Below are 19,129 nucleotides of genomic sequence, written 5' to 3' on the forward strand. Positions count from 1 at the left end.
ATCTACACCTTCTTTCAGATTCTGTTGCCAGAAATCCCACCAGACACACACACAAAAAGAAAGTCCTAAGAAAATGCCCACTACAGTAGAAACCTGAAGGAGGGGAATAGCAGTATTGTAGGAAGAACATGAAACTCATGGCTCCTTCTCCCAGTTTCTATGAGTCAATCCTTAATCTGTGGGAACAAAAAATACTGTCACCATTAGGGCAGGTACCTGGGACTGTTTCAGTTTTATTACTCTAAGTCCTACATGCCAGGAAACCCTTCCCTGGAATACAAAATGTTTCTTTTTAGGTGATGGGTGCAGAATATTGAAGGAAAGTACAAAACTTATACAAAGGTCCCCAAAACAGGGACTAACATCAGTATGGTTTTTAGTATTAAATGGATCTGGCATAGATTACCTCCATTCCTTAGTTGCTAACACTGTTTTGTCTTTTTTTCCTTGACCACAAATGCTGGCAACCATGATTTACAGTTCACAGTTATGAATTATCCATTGTTACACCACTCCTAGTAATGCCACTTAAGTATGTTGTAATCTTGAACATTAACAATCTGTTTTTGACTTTGGTTGTGAACTGTTGCAAAGTGTATTGAAATAACACTACTTTGTTTTTTAACATTATGAATACTATGACCATGTTTTCTATGAATTTAGATAATAAAAATGAGAAAAATAACACAAACACCAGCATGATGAGATTAGCACTGGTACAGTTAAACAACTCTGCTATTCTAATGATCAATGGAAGAATGCATGCAATTAAATTTGGGAGGTAAACAACCAAGTACAGCATACTACACAATATGCAGAAAAGAATTTGGGATTCAGCATGTGGAAAAGAGGATGTGAAAACTCTCTTTTGTAACTCTGTAACTGAATGTTACAAAGCCAGGACTAGACAGGTAAGTATTTCTAACTCAGTTAGAAGATAAAGATACCCATGCCCAAATAGTGGCCACTGAATTAACTTGGACATATCATACAATCAAACGTGCTTTATGTATTATATTATTCCCTTGGCTGCTCTATGAAACTGTATGAAGTTACATTTCCTAATTTAGAGACTGCAACTAAAATGTCCATTGAGTAAACAAAATGGAAAATTTTTAAAAATAAATGTTAGCACTTTACAGTGCAGGGCTGATTCAATCAGATCATTCCAATAATCATACTTCATACCATATAAAGAATTATGCACTGAAACATGGTAATGACAACAACAAAAAGTTCCCTTAGCTCTTAGGTACTCTAATTTGAAAAATGAAGTTTCATATCATCTTCTTGATTTCCATGAAAATTTTAATGAAACTGTAGGAAAAGAAAAACCAAAAGATGGACTTTGCTAATTTATAATTTATCTGCATATTTGGCAGACAGTACAAATATAAATTTTGGCAAATTCTATTTAAATTCCATTTCAAGACCAATCACGGTGGCTCATGCCTGTAATCCCAGCATTTTGGAAGTCTGAGGCAGGTGGATCACCTGAGGTCAGGAGTTCAAGACCAGCCTGGGAAACATGGTGAAACCCTGTATCTACTAAAAATACAAAAATTAGCTGGGTGCGGTGGTACGTGCCTGTAATCCCAGCTACTTGGGAGGCTGAAACAGGAGAATCACTTGAGCTCGGGAGGCAGAGGTTGCAGTGAGCCAGGATTGTGCCATTGCACTCCAGCCTGGCAGAGAGTGAGGCTCTGTTTCAAAAACTATTTTTTAAAAATTCCATTTCATCTATCAGCTTCTTACCGGAGAAGGTTATCATGAAAAGATCTTATCTGCTAAGTGGCCTGCACATTTTCTACACAATGTTGCTTTTCAAAAGGTGTGATTTGCCTACTTGTGATATTGAAGCTCTCATAATGAAATGTTCTGGTCAATTTTAAGTTTCCTCAAGACATGTAGAGATACATAATAAGATTTCTGACATTATAGAAATGAAAGATCCCCTCTTTAGACCTGTGCCTACAAGATAGTTATTATTCCCAGCTATAGAAAAGTGTGTTGTAAAATCATATTTCAAAGTATGGAACAAGAAGAATGCTGTTCTCTAATTTATAAATATATTGAGAATCAGAATGGAACAAAGTAAGTGGAAGACTGGAAACTTGAATTCATATAGTATGAGAATAATATCACTAATGAACTAGAATTCTACACAAGACCTTCTATTAAAAAATAAGTATACTACTGAAGTCCCAAAATACGACTCCCTGGTATAATGAGTATTTTAAATGAGAGGCCCTTAGAGGTAACAGACTCTGGAGCCAGAGACTTTCCCCCATCTACATAAAGACCAGACAGACCCACCACACAGAACAATTGTTCTTCCTGATCCTTCCTGTTGTCTCATTATTTACTGCAGAAGACAAAGAACGTAACCAAACCTGAAAAGACCCACAAGATAACATGTCTATGGTTACAAATTAATCTCTGTTCCCTGATCCACTCATCTTCTGTAGCAATCATTTATTGCTCCTCAGCATATCAACCTTGATATGGTTTGGATCTGTAAACCCACCAAATCTCACATCGAATTATAACCCCAGTATTAGAGGTAGAGCCTGGTGGGAGGTGACTGGATCAAGTGGGCAGAGTTCTCATGAATGGTTTAGTACCATCCCCTCAGTGCTATTCTCTTGATGGTGAGTTCTTACCAGATCTGGTTGTTTAAAAGTGTATGGCACCTCCACCCAGTCTCTATTCCTCCTATTCCTGCCATGTAAAATACCTGCTACTGCTTTGCCTTCTGCCCAGAGTAACAGCTCCCTGAAACCTCCCCAGCAGCAGATGTTGCCATACTTATATAGCCTGCTGAGCGGTGAACCAATTAAATCTCTTTTCTTTATAAATTATCCAGTCTCAGGTATTTCTTTATAACAGCACAAGAATGGCCTAATAATACCTATATTACCCATCTCTTCCCTCCCTTCTTAAATAAGTATGTGGGCCCCATTAGGATACTGTGTAATCACTCTGTGACTTTCCCCCATGCATAGTAATACATTTGTAGGCCATTTCTCTTATTAATCTGCCTTTTGTCAGTGAATCTTCAGAGGGCAAAGGAGATTTCCCTTTATCTCTACACCAGTAACATATACATAAAATAAATTCAATTTTTGACTTATAAGCAAAGAGACAATCTCAAATAAAATCAAGCTATTGCCCAACATCTCCCTTCCATATCCAAAGTTCCCTTCAGAAAGTTGAATCCTTCCTTACTGATACTCCCTTCTCTCAAATAAAATCTGGCTTCTCCTCACACAGCTATCATTAAAACTGCTCTGACAAAAACATCAATCTCTTTCACGTTATTAAATCTAATGGACCCCACACACACCTCAGCCCCAGTATTCCTCTCACTTGACCCATCTAAAACATCAGATCATTCCTTCTTTTTTTAAATTTATTTTATCTTATTGAGACAGGGTCTTGTTCTGTCACCCAGGTTGGTGTGCAGTGGTGTATTCTCGGCTCACTGCACCCTTTGCTTCACAGGCTATAGTGATCTCAACTCAGCCTCCTGAGTAGCTGGGACCACAGGCATGCACCACCATGATAAGCTAATTTTTGTATTTTCAGTAGAGACAGGGTTTTAGCATGTTGTCCAGGCTGGTTGCAAACTCCTGAACTCAAAAAATCCTCCAACCTCGGCATCCCAAAGTGATGAGATTACAGGTGTGAGCCATCATTCCTGGCCTAATTCCCACTTTCTTGAAATGCCCTATCTACTCTTAGTTTCTAGGATATCACTATTATCTTTTTTCCTGTCACTCTGGACATTACTCCTCACTCTATTTGTAGTTCTTGTTCTTCTTCCTCTTCTCTTCCAATAAACACTGGTGTTTTCAGCATTCTCTCCTGAGATCTTCTCCTATCACTCTATTTATGCCGCCTAGCCCTAGTTACTAGCATAGGGTAGAATTCCCAAATTTGACTCTTACTCTGGAGGTCCAGAGTTGATACATACAATTAACTACTGGATATCTTTATGTAGTTATCTCACAAGTGCCCAAAACCCAGAAAGCTGAGAATGAACTCAAAGTCTGGAAAGCTTTCCTATGGGTTAAATGTCAGATTTTTCTTTCAAAAAAAATCACACATTTGAGTTAGGAATTCATTTATAAAATAAATAAAAATTTTAAAATCTTTCAAAAACCTAAAGGAAAATTAAAGATTACAGATTTATGGGTTACAAATCCTAAATACTAGTTTTCTGACTTCAGACGCCACTGTTTTTTGTTTTTTGTTTTTGAGATGGAGTTTCACTCTTGTAGCCTAGGCTGGAGTGCAATGGCATGATCTCGGCTCATTGCAACCTCCACCTCCCAGGTTCAAGCGATTCTCCTGCCTCAGCCTCCCGAGTAGCTGGGATTAGAGATGTCTGCCACCACAACCAGCTAAATTTTTGTATTTTAAGTAGATTTGGAGTTTTGCCATGTTGGCCAGGCTAGTCTCAAACTCTTGACCTCAGGTGATCCACCCACCTTGGCCTCACAAAATGCTGGGATTATAGGCATGAGCCACTACACCTAGCCAAAGTCGTTATTAACTCTACTCTGACATATTGGTTGAAGAATTTGGGGCAAACTAATCTTAGCATTAGTATACTAATCTATAAAATGGAGATAATTCCTTCTCCCTCCAAGTAAACAAAACAATCACATAAAAACTCGGCTCAGTATGTCTGGCACACAGCAAGTACTCAATAATTGGTAAGTAATGGTAGTGAAGATAGTGTTGCTAAATTAAGTTTAGCCTAATGCTGCCTCCTTATATACTTAAGCCTAAAGGTTTCTCCATATATAATGAACTATAACCTAACTGGATATGTAAACAGACTGTAATCTACTCTTGTAACAAATAGGTGAGTCTCAGCCAATCACAGCAGCCATACTTCAATGAATTAACAGGTAGCAAACTCTTCAAACAACGTTCAAATAAGGCATATGCCAACCCGTAACCAATCTGCCTGCTTCTGCACCTCATTTCCATTTTCCATACATCACTTTCCTTTTTCCATACATAAATCCCCTCTGACCATGAAGCAACTCCAGAGTGACTCGGAATCTATTCTGGTTCAGGGGCTGCCCAATTTGTAAATCATTCTTTGCTCAAAGAAACTGTTTAATTTAATTTGTCTAAAGTTTTCCCTTAACAGATTCACGCCTGTAATCCCAGCACTTTGGGAGGCCGAGGCGGGTGGATCACGAGGTCAAGAGATCAAGACCATCCTGGTCAACATAGTGAAACCCCGTCTCTACTAAAAATACAAAAAATTAGCTGGGCATGGTGGCGCGTGCCTGTAATCCCAGCTACTCAGGAGGCTGAGGCAGGAGAATTGCCTGAACCCACGAGGCAGAGGTTGCGGTGAGCCAAGATCGCGCCATTGCACTCCAGCCTGGGTAACGAGGGAAACTCCGTCACAAAAAAAAAAAAAAAAAAAAAAAGACAAGCTTCCAGCAACCCCCAGAAACAAGTGACCAAGTGAGGTACCCACAGGATCCACTGTGTCTACTACTCTCTCACAGCAAATGGGGATTATGGGTAGGTTCTCTCTAGGATTCCAAAGCTCCATGGATGTATGTTTTTAGCTATCTGAGTTTGAGCAATGTTTCCATCTGAACTGAATTTGGAAGTTGTGAGAGAAACTGGACTGGGTCCAGCACAGAATTGGATCTAATCATTAACTGGCATGGATCCAGTTAGAGGCCTCAGATGTCTGACTGGGTCAGAAAGAAACTGGTAGTAAATGGCAAATTTACTACCAGTAAATTTAGGGTAATTTACAGGGATGCAAGCTTTGGCTTTTGGAAATTCATGGGAAATTTTGTGTTCTACCCCATTTGTTTCTTTTCCTTTCACTCTTAGGTAGGGAAAAATCATTGGTTAAATTGATCAAGGTGATCTAAGAGCAAAAACCAAAATTCAGTGTAAAGTAAGATCCTTAATTTCTGAAGAACTGAGTACTCAACCTTCTGGCTATACCTACCTATACCTTATAAATATTAAGCCCTGGAAGCAGCAAACACTTAAAGGGAGCAAAATTTTACTAAAGGTAATTCATTACATTTGAAAGTGAGGACTGCTCAATTAGTCTTATCTAAGGATGCCTATTGATATGCAGAAGTTTCTAAAAAAGATTTCAACATTTTTATTGCCCCAGAGGGAAAACTTAGATAGAGTTAATGTCCATTCTAAGTATTCTCTTTTCAAGAAAAGAAACAGTAGACATGGAGAGCCAGAGAGAGAGAGAAACACAGAGTCAGAGAGAGAGAGAATCAGAGAGAAAGAGAGAAAGGAGGAGGCAAAGAGAAAATGAGAGACAAAGGAGAGAGATTAGGAAGAAGAGAAATGTTTAAAAAGTTACAGGTATAAGAATGCACCTTTAGTAAGGAAAGGTATAAAACAAAGTTAAGATTGTCTACGATAGTTGTGGAAAATGTTATTAAAAGGAATTTATGCAAGAAATGTATAATTTTTGCTTTCAAAGTTTAAGTGAGTTTTGAAATGCTAATTGTCAAGGAAATTTGGTGTGTAAACATATTAGCTAAAGTTAAAGAGGTATCATCCAGTTTTTCTGTAAAGTGGACATTAAAAGCACAACAGGTTTTTCTTAAGCCATTAACCTGCTCTTTAACAAAGGTTATAGAAGGCCGGGCGCGGTGGCTCAAGCCTGTAATCCCAGCACTTTGGGAGGCCGAGGCGGGTGGATCACGAGGTCAAGAGATCAAGACCATCCTGGTCAACACGGTGAAACCCCGTCTCTACTAAAAATACTAAAAATTAGCTGGGCATGGTGGCGTGTGCCTGTAATCCCAGCTACTCAGGAGGCTGAGGCAGGAGAATTGCCTGAACCCAGGAGGCAGAGGTTGCAGTGAGCCCAGATCATGCCATTGCACTCCAGCCTGGGTAACAAGAGGGAAACTCCATTTCAAAACAAACAAACAAACAAACAAAGGTTATAGAAGGTCTCTTAGCGCAGGCACCACTCCTAGAATTTCCAGTACACCAGCACCAGCCTAGAGGCTACCCTACCTCGTGCTACTAGCGACCAAGACTGCCGTTTGTACAGCAGGAAAGAGATGGACACATCACACCCGAGTCAAGAAAGCACCATTACCGTTAGAATCATGCGCTATTGTTACAGGATCAGACCCTACCACGTTAAAGCTAAGAAAAGCTTAATCCATCTATCTTTTCTTTTTTCTTTTCTTTCCTTTAACTACTCCCCATCTTGTTATCAATGTGATTAGATCTGGCTTACCTCAAGTTGTTGCTTTGGTGTCTGTTTAGTTATGCCTTGTGGAGATTTGCATAACCAAGGACAGCTTGCTGCTTCAGAAAGATATCTCTGTCCGTCTTACACTTCCTCAGATTAGGAAGACATAATGAGTTCCTCTAAGGATACTAGTAATCCAAGGAATAGCAGCTGTATTAATTGGTAGAAATCAGAGACCCTTGACCATCTAAAACAGAATCTCTATGTTCTGCTTAGTCTAATATCATATGGAACACTAAAGGTTTAAGATACACTGCTTCCACAGGTCTTAGTCCTTAAAACTATATATCCACTTCACCAAAGGAATTACTCCTTCTAGCTGTCAATATAACAAATGGCCGGGCACGGTGGCTCAAGCCTGTAATCCCAGCACTTTCGGAGGCCGAGGCGGGTGGATCATGAGGTCCAGAGATCGAGACCATCCTGGTCAACATGGTGAAACCCCGTCTCTACTAAAAATACAAAAAATTAGCTGGGCATGGTGGCGCGTGCCTGTAATCCCAGCTACTCAGGAGGCTGAGGCAGGAGAACTGCCTGAACCCAGGAGGCGGAGGTTGCGGTGAGCCGAGATCGTGCCATTGCACTCGTGCCTGGGTAACAAGGGCAAAACTCCGTCTCAAAAAAAAAAAAAAACATATATATATATATATATAAAACAAATGTAACCCTATGTGGCTTACTATTGTTATTGTAACATCTGAAAACTCTTCTCCTTCATTAAGTAGTATTTATGGTATAGGAGCCAACATTTCAGGACAGAATCCTAAAGAAGTTTTTGAAATGCACTTTATTGCTCCTTCAACCTCTTTATCAATCACTCCTCCTAGACACAATGACAAAACCAAAGTCTCAATGGTAGAAGTAGAGGATCTAAGGCAAACCATAGCCATTGAAACAGGATATAAGGATGCAAATGCCTGGTTAGAATGGATTAAATATTCTGATCACACCTTAAATAGAAGTGACTGTTACGCTTGTGCACATAGTAGGCCGGAGGTCCAGGTTGTCCCCTTTCTACTTGGATGGTTCTCAAATCAAACAGACATGGAATGCATAGTAGCTCTTTCTCAGGATTCCAACACCTCGAATAACAAATTGTGCCAAGTTCTTTCTCTGCTATTTCCTGAGGTTCAACACCCTGTGGAGTCGGCCCCTGAGGGCCATTCAACCTCCATCTTCTGAGGTAGGGTTCGCCTCATGCCTCTCATGGCAGGAGGAGAACTCAATATTCCTTGGAAATTTCATAGGATGTAGTGAAGTAAGGCACTTTGGAGAGCTAACCCATCAGTCTTCCATCAATCATCCCCAAGTGGACATATAACGGTATTGCGGGGGACCCTTACTGTACACTCTGCCAAATAACTGGAGTGGTACTTGTGCTCTAGTCCAGTTAGCTATCCCTTTTACCCAGACATTTCATCAACCAAAGACAGAGGACACCCACCAACAACATACAAGAGGAGCCCCATATGGGTCTTTTGATTCTCCTATGTACCTAGATGCAATTGGGGTCCCAAGAGGAGTTCCAAATGAATTTAAAGCCAGAGATCAGACAGCTGCTATATTTGAATCAATACTATTCTGGTGGGTGACAATAAACAAAAGTGTAGACTGGATAAATTATGTTTATTATAATCAACAACGATTTGTTAACTATCCCAAGTATGCTGTTAAGGGAATCACGGAACAGTTAAGGTCTACCAGCCAAATGGCATGAAAAAACAGGACTGCTCTTCATAGGATATTAGCTGAAAAGGGTGGTGTTTGTGTAATGATTGAGACCCAATGCTGTACTTTCATTCCAAATAACATGGCTCCAGATGGAAGTATCATGAGAGCCTTACAGGGACTTATGGCCCTATCTAATGAACTAGCCAAAAATTCAGGAATAAATAACCCCATTCAAACTGGCTAGAGAACTGATTCAGCAAATGGAAGGACACTTTGGCACCAGTCTTCACTTCCCTTGTAGTGGCATTAGGTATACTTCTTGAAGGATGTTGTGTTATACCCTGTATTCGAGGACTTGTGCAAAGCCTCATTAATACTACCCTCGCTAACCTATCTCCAACTCCTCTTCCACCCTATCCAGAGAAATTACTTCTGTTAGAAGACCAAGCCGAACAATGAAGCAAGGACCTATTAGAAAAGTTTGAAGAAGAATTATGAAATAAAAAGAGGAGGAATTGTAAGAAATGGGAAGTTCTTCTTCAAAGTTTATATTTTAGACTACCTTATAAGGAGTTATAATCTCTTGCTCTATGGCCATTATCCACTATTAGCATAAAAATATACCCATGTATATATATTCTCTAAATCAGCTATGCCTTGAATCAGCTCTCTTGACTCGCTCCAGCATCTCTGAACAGAACTGGGCAAGCTCCAAACCCTGGTGCATGCCATTCCTTATTTGGAAACCCTCCTGACCTTCTCCTGACTAGCCTCCTCTTCTTCCTTCTTTCCCCCTTATCTATTCAGGAAATGTCCAAGTTTTTAGCCAATCAGGTCAAGCATAGAATGTGAGGTCCCATTCCGGCCAATGGAAACTGGACACAGCAGTAGGACAATTGCATCAAGTTATAAAAGTTATAAATGTCCCTGTCTCCTTTGCTCAGGTGTACTCTTGTGGCAAGACTGCAGGCAAGTTGCACCCTTCCTGCAGGAAGTAAACTAGCCTTGCTGAGTGATCCACTTTCTCGGTGCACATTTTTCCCAATGTTATAAACTCGTTTCCAACATTAGGGTTTCCGATTGTGTGGAAAACAGAGTCACTTCTCTATCAGAGAATAAAGGGTTCTGCTTTTAAAACTCTTTTAATTACCACTTTGGCTAAAAGTATGACTATTATTTTACAGTGATCTTTGGTCCTATTTTAATTAAGTGCTTTAAATCTTTGATACATTTGATGCGCTTTCAAAATCAAATTTCAAATTCAAAATTAAGTCTTTTGACCTAAAGCTAACTTTGGGACATTACACAGAGGAACCCGCAGCATCCAAAAGAGAGATAATAAAGAAGCTTATCTAGTACGTTAAATTACATGGGAAGCATTGTAAAATAAGAAAGGATGTTTAACCTTCTTGGAGTTATAGTTTATGTGTATGATACTAATATATATTCCAAAATTGTATGAGCTTCCTAACATTCTGGTGTGTCTTGGTATGTTATCAGTCCTAATTATAGTGATCATTTTAAATTAATTATTGTAGGCCACAGAAATAAACAAATTTTCTTGTCAACTGTATCTTTAACCATGACAATTTTAAGCCATTTCCACAGTTAACTGCTTCATTCTAATGCATTTTCAACCAAGCAGCCTGTTCGCTAATCCCCTACAACAGAATCTCCATAATAACTGATATATTCATCCATGTAACAACAAAAAGGGTCAGCGATTGCACAGATTCTTCCCCATTTAGCCAACAGGTAATCTAGAGCAATTCTGTTATCTAGTAAAACTTTAGTAAAAGAATTTAAAGGATTTTTGCACAAAATACCATAACCTTTGCAGAATATTCCAGAAAACCTATTATGAGGGCTATTATTAAAAATAACATCTTAAGTGTAAGAGCTAAAGAGTCAAAAATCAATAATAACGTTATAGAGGCAACTAGTTAGCTGAAAACACAAAAGAGAACAGTTATCCTTGAAATGTCTATCAAGATTAAACCCTACTGAAAAGCAAAGGTGGGAGTAAAAAGTGATAAAAAGTAAAAGAAAAAGAAGAAAATCAAAAACAATGGAAGAGTGACAACTGGCAGAAGTAAAAGCAGACCTTAGAAACAAAAACAGAATGCCAAGAAGCAGACCTCTTTATACAGCAGAAAAGAGTTTACTATAACTACAAGGAATGAATGAGAATAGAGTAGAATAGTCTGAGAGCACTGAGGAGGAGGGAGGGGCAAACTAAGTCCAACACATTTCACTACCACTATGACAGTCTAAAAAGCATGCCAAATGAAACAGCAGTGTTCTGGAGGCATTCGGTGTAATGACTAGTATGTCTACAAATAGAAGTAACCCCAAATAAACTTATTGTAAAATATAGTATATAAGAACTCCAACATCTGGTAGAAGCTAAATTACGTTCATTACACTTTTAAAGAGGCAGAGAAAAAATGCAATATGTTCAAATATTTTACCATCAAAAGCGATCAAAGTAAACGTCTTAGAGCTTAAGAGAAATGATTTTGTCACCTACAGTCTTTTATCTACAAGAACCTCTTATTTACTCTTACCTCGTATTGTCTGTCTGAGGTAATTTTAATATATAACTACTAGTTTGTATGTGTTTTCCTTTACTTAAAGCAAACATAAACCTGTGAGTCAAAGACAAGGCTAGAGTCCTATAAAACTACATACTAATTAATTCAGATGACTTGGGCAAGATGCTAATAAAATCTACACTCAGGATTTAGTCCCTATTTGTTCCAGTTATTTTATACCCAAACACACCAAAGGAAACCAGACAAGAGTGTGGTTATGCAAACTCATCATTATTTTTAGAAAAATGAAAACAATCTCCATTAAGAATGGCTCAATATCACATCATCCCAAACATTCAAGATCATCTATTATCTGTAGTTCGACCTGACCCTCTGGACGACCCTATCAATTACTGACTTTATATTACTTCAATTTTCTATCCACAAATTTGTTCATAAAAATTTGCTTATCAGAAATAATAAATAAGCAATAAATGACTATTAAGGTGAAAAACAAATTAATTACTAGTAAATTAAACTATAGATGTAAGTGTTTGACTTACCTGGAAGCCATATTTCCCAAGTTTCTAATATTTAGAAGTTAGTCAAGAACTGAGAAGTGAAGAGACAACATAATGAAGGAAGACAATTACCCAAAGGATCTATTTAATAAAGAGGTGAGAAGTCTGATAGATAAGGAATCACCTTTCTGTCCTCCTTTTAATTTCCCTTCCCTTGAATCTGGACTGGCTTTAGTGACTTGCTTGACCAATTACATGCAGCAGAAATGATGTTCTGGAACTTCCAAAGCTAGGTCATAATAAGTCTGTGGTAGGATGAATAATGGCCCCCAAAGATACCCCAAATTCTAATTCCCTAACCTGTAAATATGTTACATTATGTGGCAAAAAGAATTTTGCAAATGTAATTAAATTAAGGATTTGGAGAAAGTGAGATTATCCTGGATTATCCAGGTAAAACCTAAATATAATCATGAGGGTTCTTATAAGAAGGAGGTTAAAAGGTCAATGAAGAAGAAGATGAGGGAACAGAGATTTTAGTGATGTGTCCAGGAACCAAGGAATCCCAAAAGATGAAAGAAGCAAAGAACGTATTCTCCCCTGAAGTCTCCAGAAGGACAGAGCCTTGCTGACACTTTGATTTTAGTCCCTTAAGACTTATTTTAAACTTCGGACTTTGAGAACTCTAAGAGAATATGTTGTTTTATACCACTGTATTTTACAGAAGCAATAGAAAACTAATACAGTCTGGACATGGTGGCTCATGACTGTAATCCCAGCACTTTGGGAGGCTGAGCTGGGCAGATCACCTGAGGTCAGGAGTTTGAAACCAGCCTGGCCAGCATGGTGAAACCCCAGTGCTACTAAAAATAAAAAACTTAGCCAGGCACAGTGGTGCACGCCTGTAATCCCAGCTTCTCAGGAGGCTGAGGCAGGAGAATCGCTTGAACCTCGGAGACGGAGTTGCAGTGAGCCAAGATCACACCACTGCACTCCACCTTGGGCAACAGAAGGAGACTCTGTCTCAAAAAAAATTTAAAAAAAAAAAAAAAAGAATTTCTACTTTCTCACATAATCCTGAGCAATGGGCTGAAAAAAAAGAGGCTAATCTTGTTAAAGGTTCAAGATCTCTAGTGAACAGGGATTCCATAACAAATCTCCATTTATTTTTAAGTGTTCTAGATATTCAATTTAGTATAAAATCTTTATCCTCCAGTCTTCTGTTTTGTCAAAGTCCTCTTACGCTATATGGCAAGATCTCAAAACAAAGCTCTTCACCCTACCTTAAACAATCACAAAAAATGGAGGACTGCAAGATTAAAGTTTAGAATTATTTGGTTAATGTATACAAACGCAGATAAATGGTTAAAAAAAAAAAGTCAAACGGACACAATTACCACTTATATAGAGGAACCAAAAAATGCAAGCTCACTAAGATCTAACGCTGATAGAAAAACTGCTCTGTTCACCTCAATACATCTGTTATTTGCTAAGTGTAAAAAGAATCTCATTTTAAAAATATATTAAGTACACATTTAACAAAAAATATTCCCTAAGAAGCTCCTTTTTTTCAAAACATATCTCTCATTGTACCTCTCCAATAGCAAGTTCTTGTTTCTCTATGTAACTCTCTGATAAGCATTAATTACACCACCTTAAATAAGTGTGGAAGCCAGCCTCCAAGATGTACCCCCAATGATTCCCACTCCCTTGTATTCACACCTTGTGTAGTACTCTCCCACATTGTGTCAGGACAAAAGAGTTGGACTGTCAGACTGTCACTTCTAAGACTGTTATAAAAGTCTGTCTGTGGCTTCCAGCTTAGGTGTTCACAGGTGCAGTCTTGCAAACACGCTCACGCGTGCACTCGCACACATACTCATAAGCACTCTCTCTCTCTCATCACTTGCTCTGGAGGAAACCCACTGCCATGTCGTGAGAATACTCAGGCAGCCCTGTGGAGGACCACATGGGAGGAAATTGAGACATCTAGCCAACAGCCATGTGAGTGAGACTTCTTGGAAATTGATCCTCCAGCCCCAGTCGAGACTTCAGATGATGTCACCGCAGCTGAGAGCTTGATTTCAACTTCATAAGATCCTGAGCCAAAAATACCCAACTAAGATGCTACAGAATTCCTGAGCCTCAGAAATTATGCGCTAATACTTGCTTGTTTTAAGCCACTGTGTTTTAGGATAATTTGTTATACCACAATGGACAGCTAACTGGACAGCTAATACAATGAGCACTGTCTATCTTTCAATACCAAATTGCTAGATTTTAAAAACTTTTAAAAATAATTATAAATGGAAATACTAATTACAAAAATTGGGAAGAAATTTTGTTTTAAAAATGTTGGCTAACATTGAAAGGCAACTGTAATAATGTCAGCTTGCCAGTATTACTTGTAAAAACATGAACAATGCACTATCAGCAGAATATGGTCTGTTTATGGAAGAAGAGAGATCAGCTGAGCAGGTAAACTGAAGGTGCAATGTCAACTTTTTTATAAATTGGGAAGGAAATCAGTAATTTTAAAAAATCACAATATTCTATTTAACTATGATAAGACATCCCACAAGGTCTGCCTTATCTATTACAAACTCATTCCAAAGCTTTATCTCATCACAGATTATATCACATGCCTACTGATAAAAATATAAGAAAGATAAAGGGCAAATGTACCAAATTTCAACCGCAGATTCCACTGCCATATTAAAGCATGGATGATTTTTTTTCAGTAACATTTCCATTCCAAATCCAAAACACTTCCTTAGTTTATACAAGCACCCTTTCTAAAGACATTTAAGATTTTCTATGGCAAGAAACAGCCCTTTTGATAGAATTAATTTTGTTAGAAAGTACACTTAGTAGACAACACTTAATACATTAGTTAAGTATTTGAAAATATCATTCAAAAAGCAACAATAAAAGCAAACATGGAGTTTTTCATTCATCTGACTAGAAAAAAAATGTTGATTTCAGCAACGGAATGAGCTGTATGCATTCTCAACATAACAAAATCCCTTTTACCTTAAATGATTAATGAATAGATAATTTCCTAAGTAATGATTCTAGTGATCTCCATAATAACTATATGCATTGATACTGAAAGCGGTAAGTGAACACCAAGACTATACTAGCAAAAAAGCAGCATCTGTGTCATTTGATTCATAGGACAATCATTTTGTCATCAACATCAGCAAAAATTGCTGATTTAAACTTTGATGTTCTCTAGCTTATAAATAGGAGAGATAAGCATCTATCCATTGTTTCAAATATCCTTGACTGTTTCTCCTGGGTAAAGAAGACAATTTAAAGTACTAACTTGTCTCTCATATTAGTTACCTAACTAAGTTTAACTGATGTTAATGATCTCCAATGAATAAAAAGTGTTTAGGTCCTTTTCAGAACATTTAAAACCATATTGAATTTAAAATAATATCTTTGTTAGGAAATGTAGCATTGCTACTGCAATATTGCTGGCATGTACAAAAATAATGTATGAGAAAAAATTTATTCAGTCACATTGCGGACATGCTTTTCAAGAACCGCCATAAAACTATATTCATAGGGCCCTACAATCTTGTAACTTGCTGACAATGCAGAATTTCCAAGAAACTACTGGGAAAAGGTAAAATGTGTGTTTGAATAGTTTTGTCAGTGGAGATTCAAAAGTTAATGTTCTAGTACATGACTGACTATATTATTTTCTAAGGAGCACATTTTCAGAATTGACTACTTTTAAACTGCATACTGATTCCACACATAGACTACAAATGTCCTAGTGTTTGATTATGATTTCATATACCATCATTATTACATATTTAATAATGGAATTGGCAGGATGTTACATTTTCCTGTAAAAGCACTGTGGGTAAACAATGTCTGGAATCAATCATCCACTATAAATTGGTTCACCATTCCCTGAACTGAGGGAGGTGGGGAAATGTGATTAAAAGCCACAACTAAAATAAGTTTCTGAAGTAGTACAGATAACGTCATGCTTACTTGAGGTAAATAATTCTTTCCTCATTCCTGCACATCAGCTAAAGATACACTTTCAATTGTCTCTGGCAAATCAAATGCCATAATCCGAATCAATGTGCTCTAAACTTAGGAATCTATGAGATGTGAACATACCTACCAAGTTTAGAAGGGGGAGTAAACTTTAAAACTTTCAAACACATCAGAATGTAATACAAACTGAAGCAATGCGTTTTGTTTACATAACTGTAAGTGACGGAAATATTTTAAGACAACCATTTCAGTCGTTTGCTCCTTTCATCCTTTTGATTTTCTGACCTTTTAGCCTTTTCACCTAGACTCAAATTCTGACCGACCCCATTCTGGACTTGTTTTAAAAATATCCTATTTTAACATGTTAGCTTAAAAATAGTTTTGGTTTCATCGTTCCAAATTACTTCTGAGCAGAAGTCTGACTTTTACTGCAGAACTACAGATTTTCAAAAAATATACTTCCTTATTTATTTCATTCTTTCAACCTCTGGGAAAAAACAAAACTGGAGTTTCACTTGAATCTATCTTTCCATTTCTGGCAAAAACTTTTCCTCTGGCTGCTCTAATTAACGCAACCAGACGTGTGTGGAAACAAGCAGCTGAGAGCATCCCTGACTTTCGAAGCTACACCCCTTCTTTTGGCTACCCACCCATAGATCTTCATGTGATCACCGTTCAAAAAGTTTCTTCCTGCCAGGCGGGTTGGTAGCACTTTCTCGGAGCAGGCACAGCGTGCCACCTGCGCGGGTGCTCGCTCGCTCGAAAGCAACCAGCGAAGGCAAAGGGACAGGAGGGCCGGGGAGGGGGGACACCGGGCACACCAAACTGAATCCCAACCGTGTCACCTGGCAGTTTAGGCCGAAGCTCCGGATTCCGAGGCCGGGGGGGACCTAGCCAGGCGCCGGCCTCAGCTGCCTGGGGGAAACTCGGGCTGCGGAAGGTCCCCCCGCCCCCAGCCGTCCCAGGCGCGGGGCCAGGCGGGCGAGGGGGGCAGATGGGGGGCGGCGGCGGGGGTCCAAGGCCGAGGGCCGCGGAGGGCTCCCGGTGGGCTGCGGCTCGCGGAGGGCGCTGGGGCCCCAGGGCTCGCCCCCCCCCACCCCGCTTACCTTGGGCGATGGCAATGGACTCGAAGCGGTGCAGCTCTTTGAGCAGGCAGCTCCTCTCCGTGGAGTGCAGGCTATAGATGAAGTCGCGCGCGCCCTGCGCAGTGTTCAGCGCCTCCATGGGCTCCTTCTTGGGGTGCGTGCCCAGCCGCCGCGGACCGCCCGGGAAGCCGCCGAGGGGCGCGAGCGCCAGCAGCCCCCGCCTGCAGCAGCACCAGGACGGCGGGCGGGGCGCGGCAGCGGCGGCCGGGCCCGGCCTCAGGCTGCGCGCGGTCCGGCTCCTCAGCAGCGGCAGCAGCCGGGACATGACGAGCCGAGGAGCGGGGACCCCCGCGGCCGTCCGCGAAGGCGGTTTCTGGCGCGGCTGAGGGGAAAAGTAGCTGGGCTCGGCCCGACCCCGCCCCGAGGTCCTCCTGCCAGGCGGCCGAGGCGCCGGGCACCATGCAATCCGCGGGCCCGCGCGGCTCTCGCCTCCTGTTCCGTCCCTCTGCCCTTCCAAAAGGCCCGCGGTGGCTCCGGCCCCTCGGATGGGAAAAACTTTCTCTGAGACGGCCGGGCCCGGACAGCGCCCGAGAGGGCGGGCGGGAGGTGCGGGCGGGCGCCTCCCGGCTGAGGTGGAGCGGCGCGGGCGGGCGGGAGCGCGAGTGTGTGTGCCGATCAGTCTGATCTTCCAGAGGGATGAGTCAGCCACGCGCCGCCCTCCTCCAGCGCCGCCCTCCTCTCCCGTCGGCTTTCTCACCCTGTAGCCTCCCCGCGTCCCCACTCTGTAGGGTTCCCGAGCCCTCAAAGCAGCCGCGCTCCCGGACCGCAGCCGCCGCCGCTACCCCTAGCGGCAGCACACGGGGGAACGGGGCGGGGCGAAGCGGAAGGAGGCGGAGTGGAAGCCGGGCTGCGCAGGCGCAGTCTGCATGCTCTCGGGCCGCGCTCCCGCCTGGGGGAGGAGCGCGCACACGCGTCCCCTCCCCCCCTGGTGCGTGAAGGTGGAAGGAGGTGGGGTGCGTCACCCTGTGCTGGCGTTAAATCCACAGGTCGGAATGGGGAGAAAGAGCTCTGAACCTCTCGCCCGCCTGGGTAGTGCAGCTGCCACCCGGACCCCCACCGGGGCCCAACGCCACTCTGGAGCTCGTTCTGAAAGTTGCCGCAGCGCGCGGCCCGACTCAGGCCAGGCGGAGAGCTGCGCTACCGCCCCAGCCCCGGCGGGGTCGCGGCGCTCTGCTCCGAAACGCAGAGCCGCAATTGCGCCCTTTGCCAAGTCGGCGCCCACCGCCGCCTCGGCCGAGTAGGCCGGCTCTGAGGCACCTGCTGTGGGCGCTCCAAAGAGAAAGCGAAGCCAGTTCCATCTCTGCCCAAGGAGGATCTGAGACTGAGCCCTTGACATGAGAGCAGTCTTCCCCGTTCAGACTCCAGCCGCTGGTAATGCAAATTGTTAATGCTGGAGCCAGAGGCAAGAATGTCAGACCTTTCCTAGTGGTTGCTTGTGAGTTGTTCTTTTTTTTTTTTTTTTTTTTTTTTTTGTCTCCGTACTAAAGCGGCAAGAATTCTTTGGTGGTTCACGATTTCCCCTGGTCCAGGTCCTAGACATCTTTCAAGACCCAGGTCAAAGGGTCTCCTAACTTCATTAAGTTATCCCTAATCTCTTCCTAAGAGAGATCTCTGCTTTATCTGAACCTGTCTAATGACACTTAGGCACCCTTAGAGAATAAATCCACTTAATAAATCTGCTCCAGCGTAATCAAGATCTAAATCCCATCCTGTCATGAACAGTGCTGCACTCAGCCCGGAAACTTGTATGTAGTAAATGTGCTACGTGTTAGTAGAATATAAAACTGAATAAACGGAGGATTGTTACCACTAAAGCCGCCTACTTCTCTAACTCTGGTTCTGAAAGTGAGTCCCTGAGCTTCTTAGACATGGGAAATAGTCAGAACGTAGGCATTGGATCCAGTCATGTGGATTTTAGCAAGCCCTCCTGTTAATAATAACACACACGGC

The 19,129-nt window shown here is 41.3% G+C and overlaps 1 protein-coding gene across 2 annotated transcripts in view; it reads right to left on the reverse strand.

Moving 5' to 3' along the window:
- TMEM65 (transmembrane protein 65) overlaps window positions 1-17,990 on the reverse strand; it is a 74,526-nt gene extending 56,536 nt beyond the window's left edge. For both annotated transcript variants that reach the window (XM_039464925.2, XM_039464924.2), the window contains exon 1: window positions 17,141-17,990. In XM_039464925.2, the coding sequence (XP_039320859.1) occupies window positions 17,141-17,444 (304 nt within the window). In that variant the 5' untranslated portion in view covers window positions 17,445-17,990. The remainder of the gene's footprint in view (window positions 1-17,140) is intronic.
- Between the last annotated feature and the right edge of the window lie 1,139 nt (window positions 17,991-19,129).

The sequence above is a fragment of the Saimiri boliviensis genome, chromosome 15 (genome assembly GCF_048565385.1).
Source record: "Saimiri boliviensis isolate mSaiBol1 chromosome 15, mSaiBol1.pri, whole genome shotgun sequence".
Lineage (NCBI taxonomy): Eukaryota > Metazoa > Chordata > Mammalia > Primates > Cebidae > Saimiri > Saimiri boliviensis.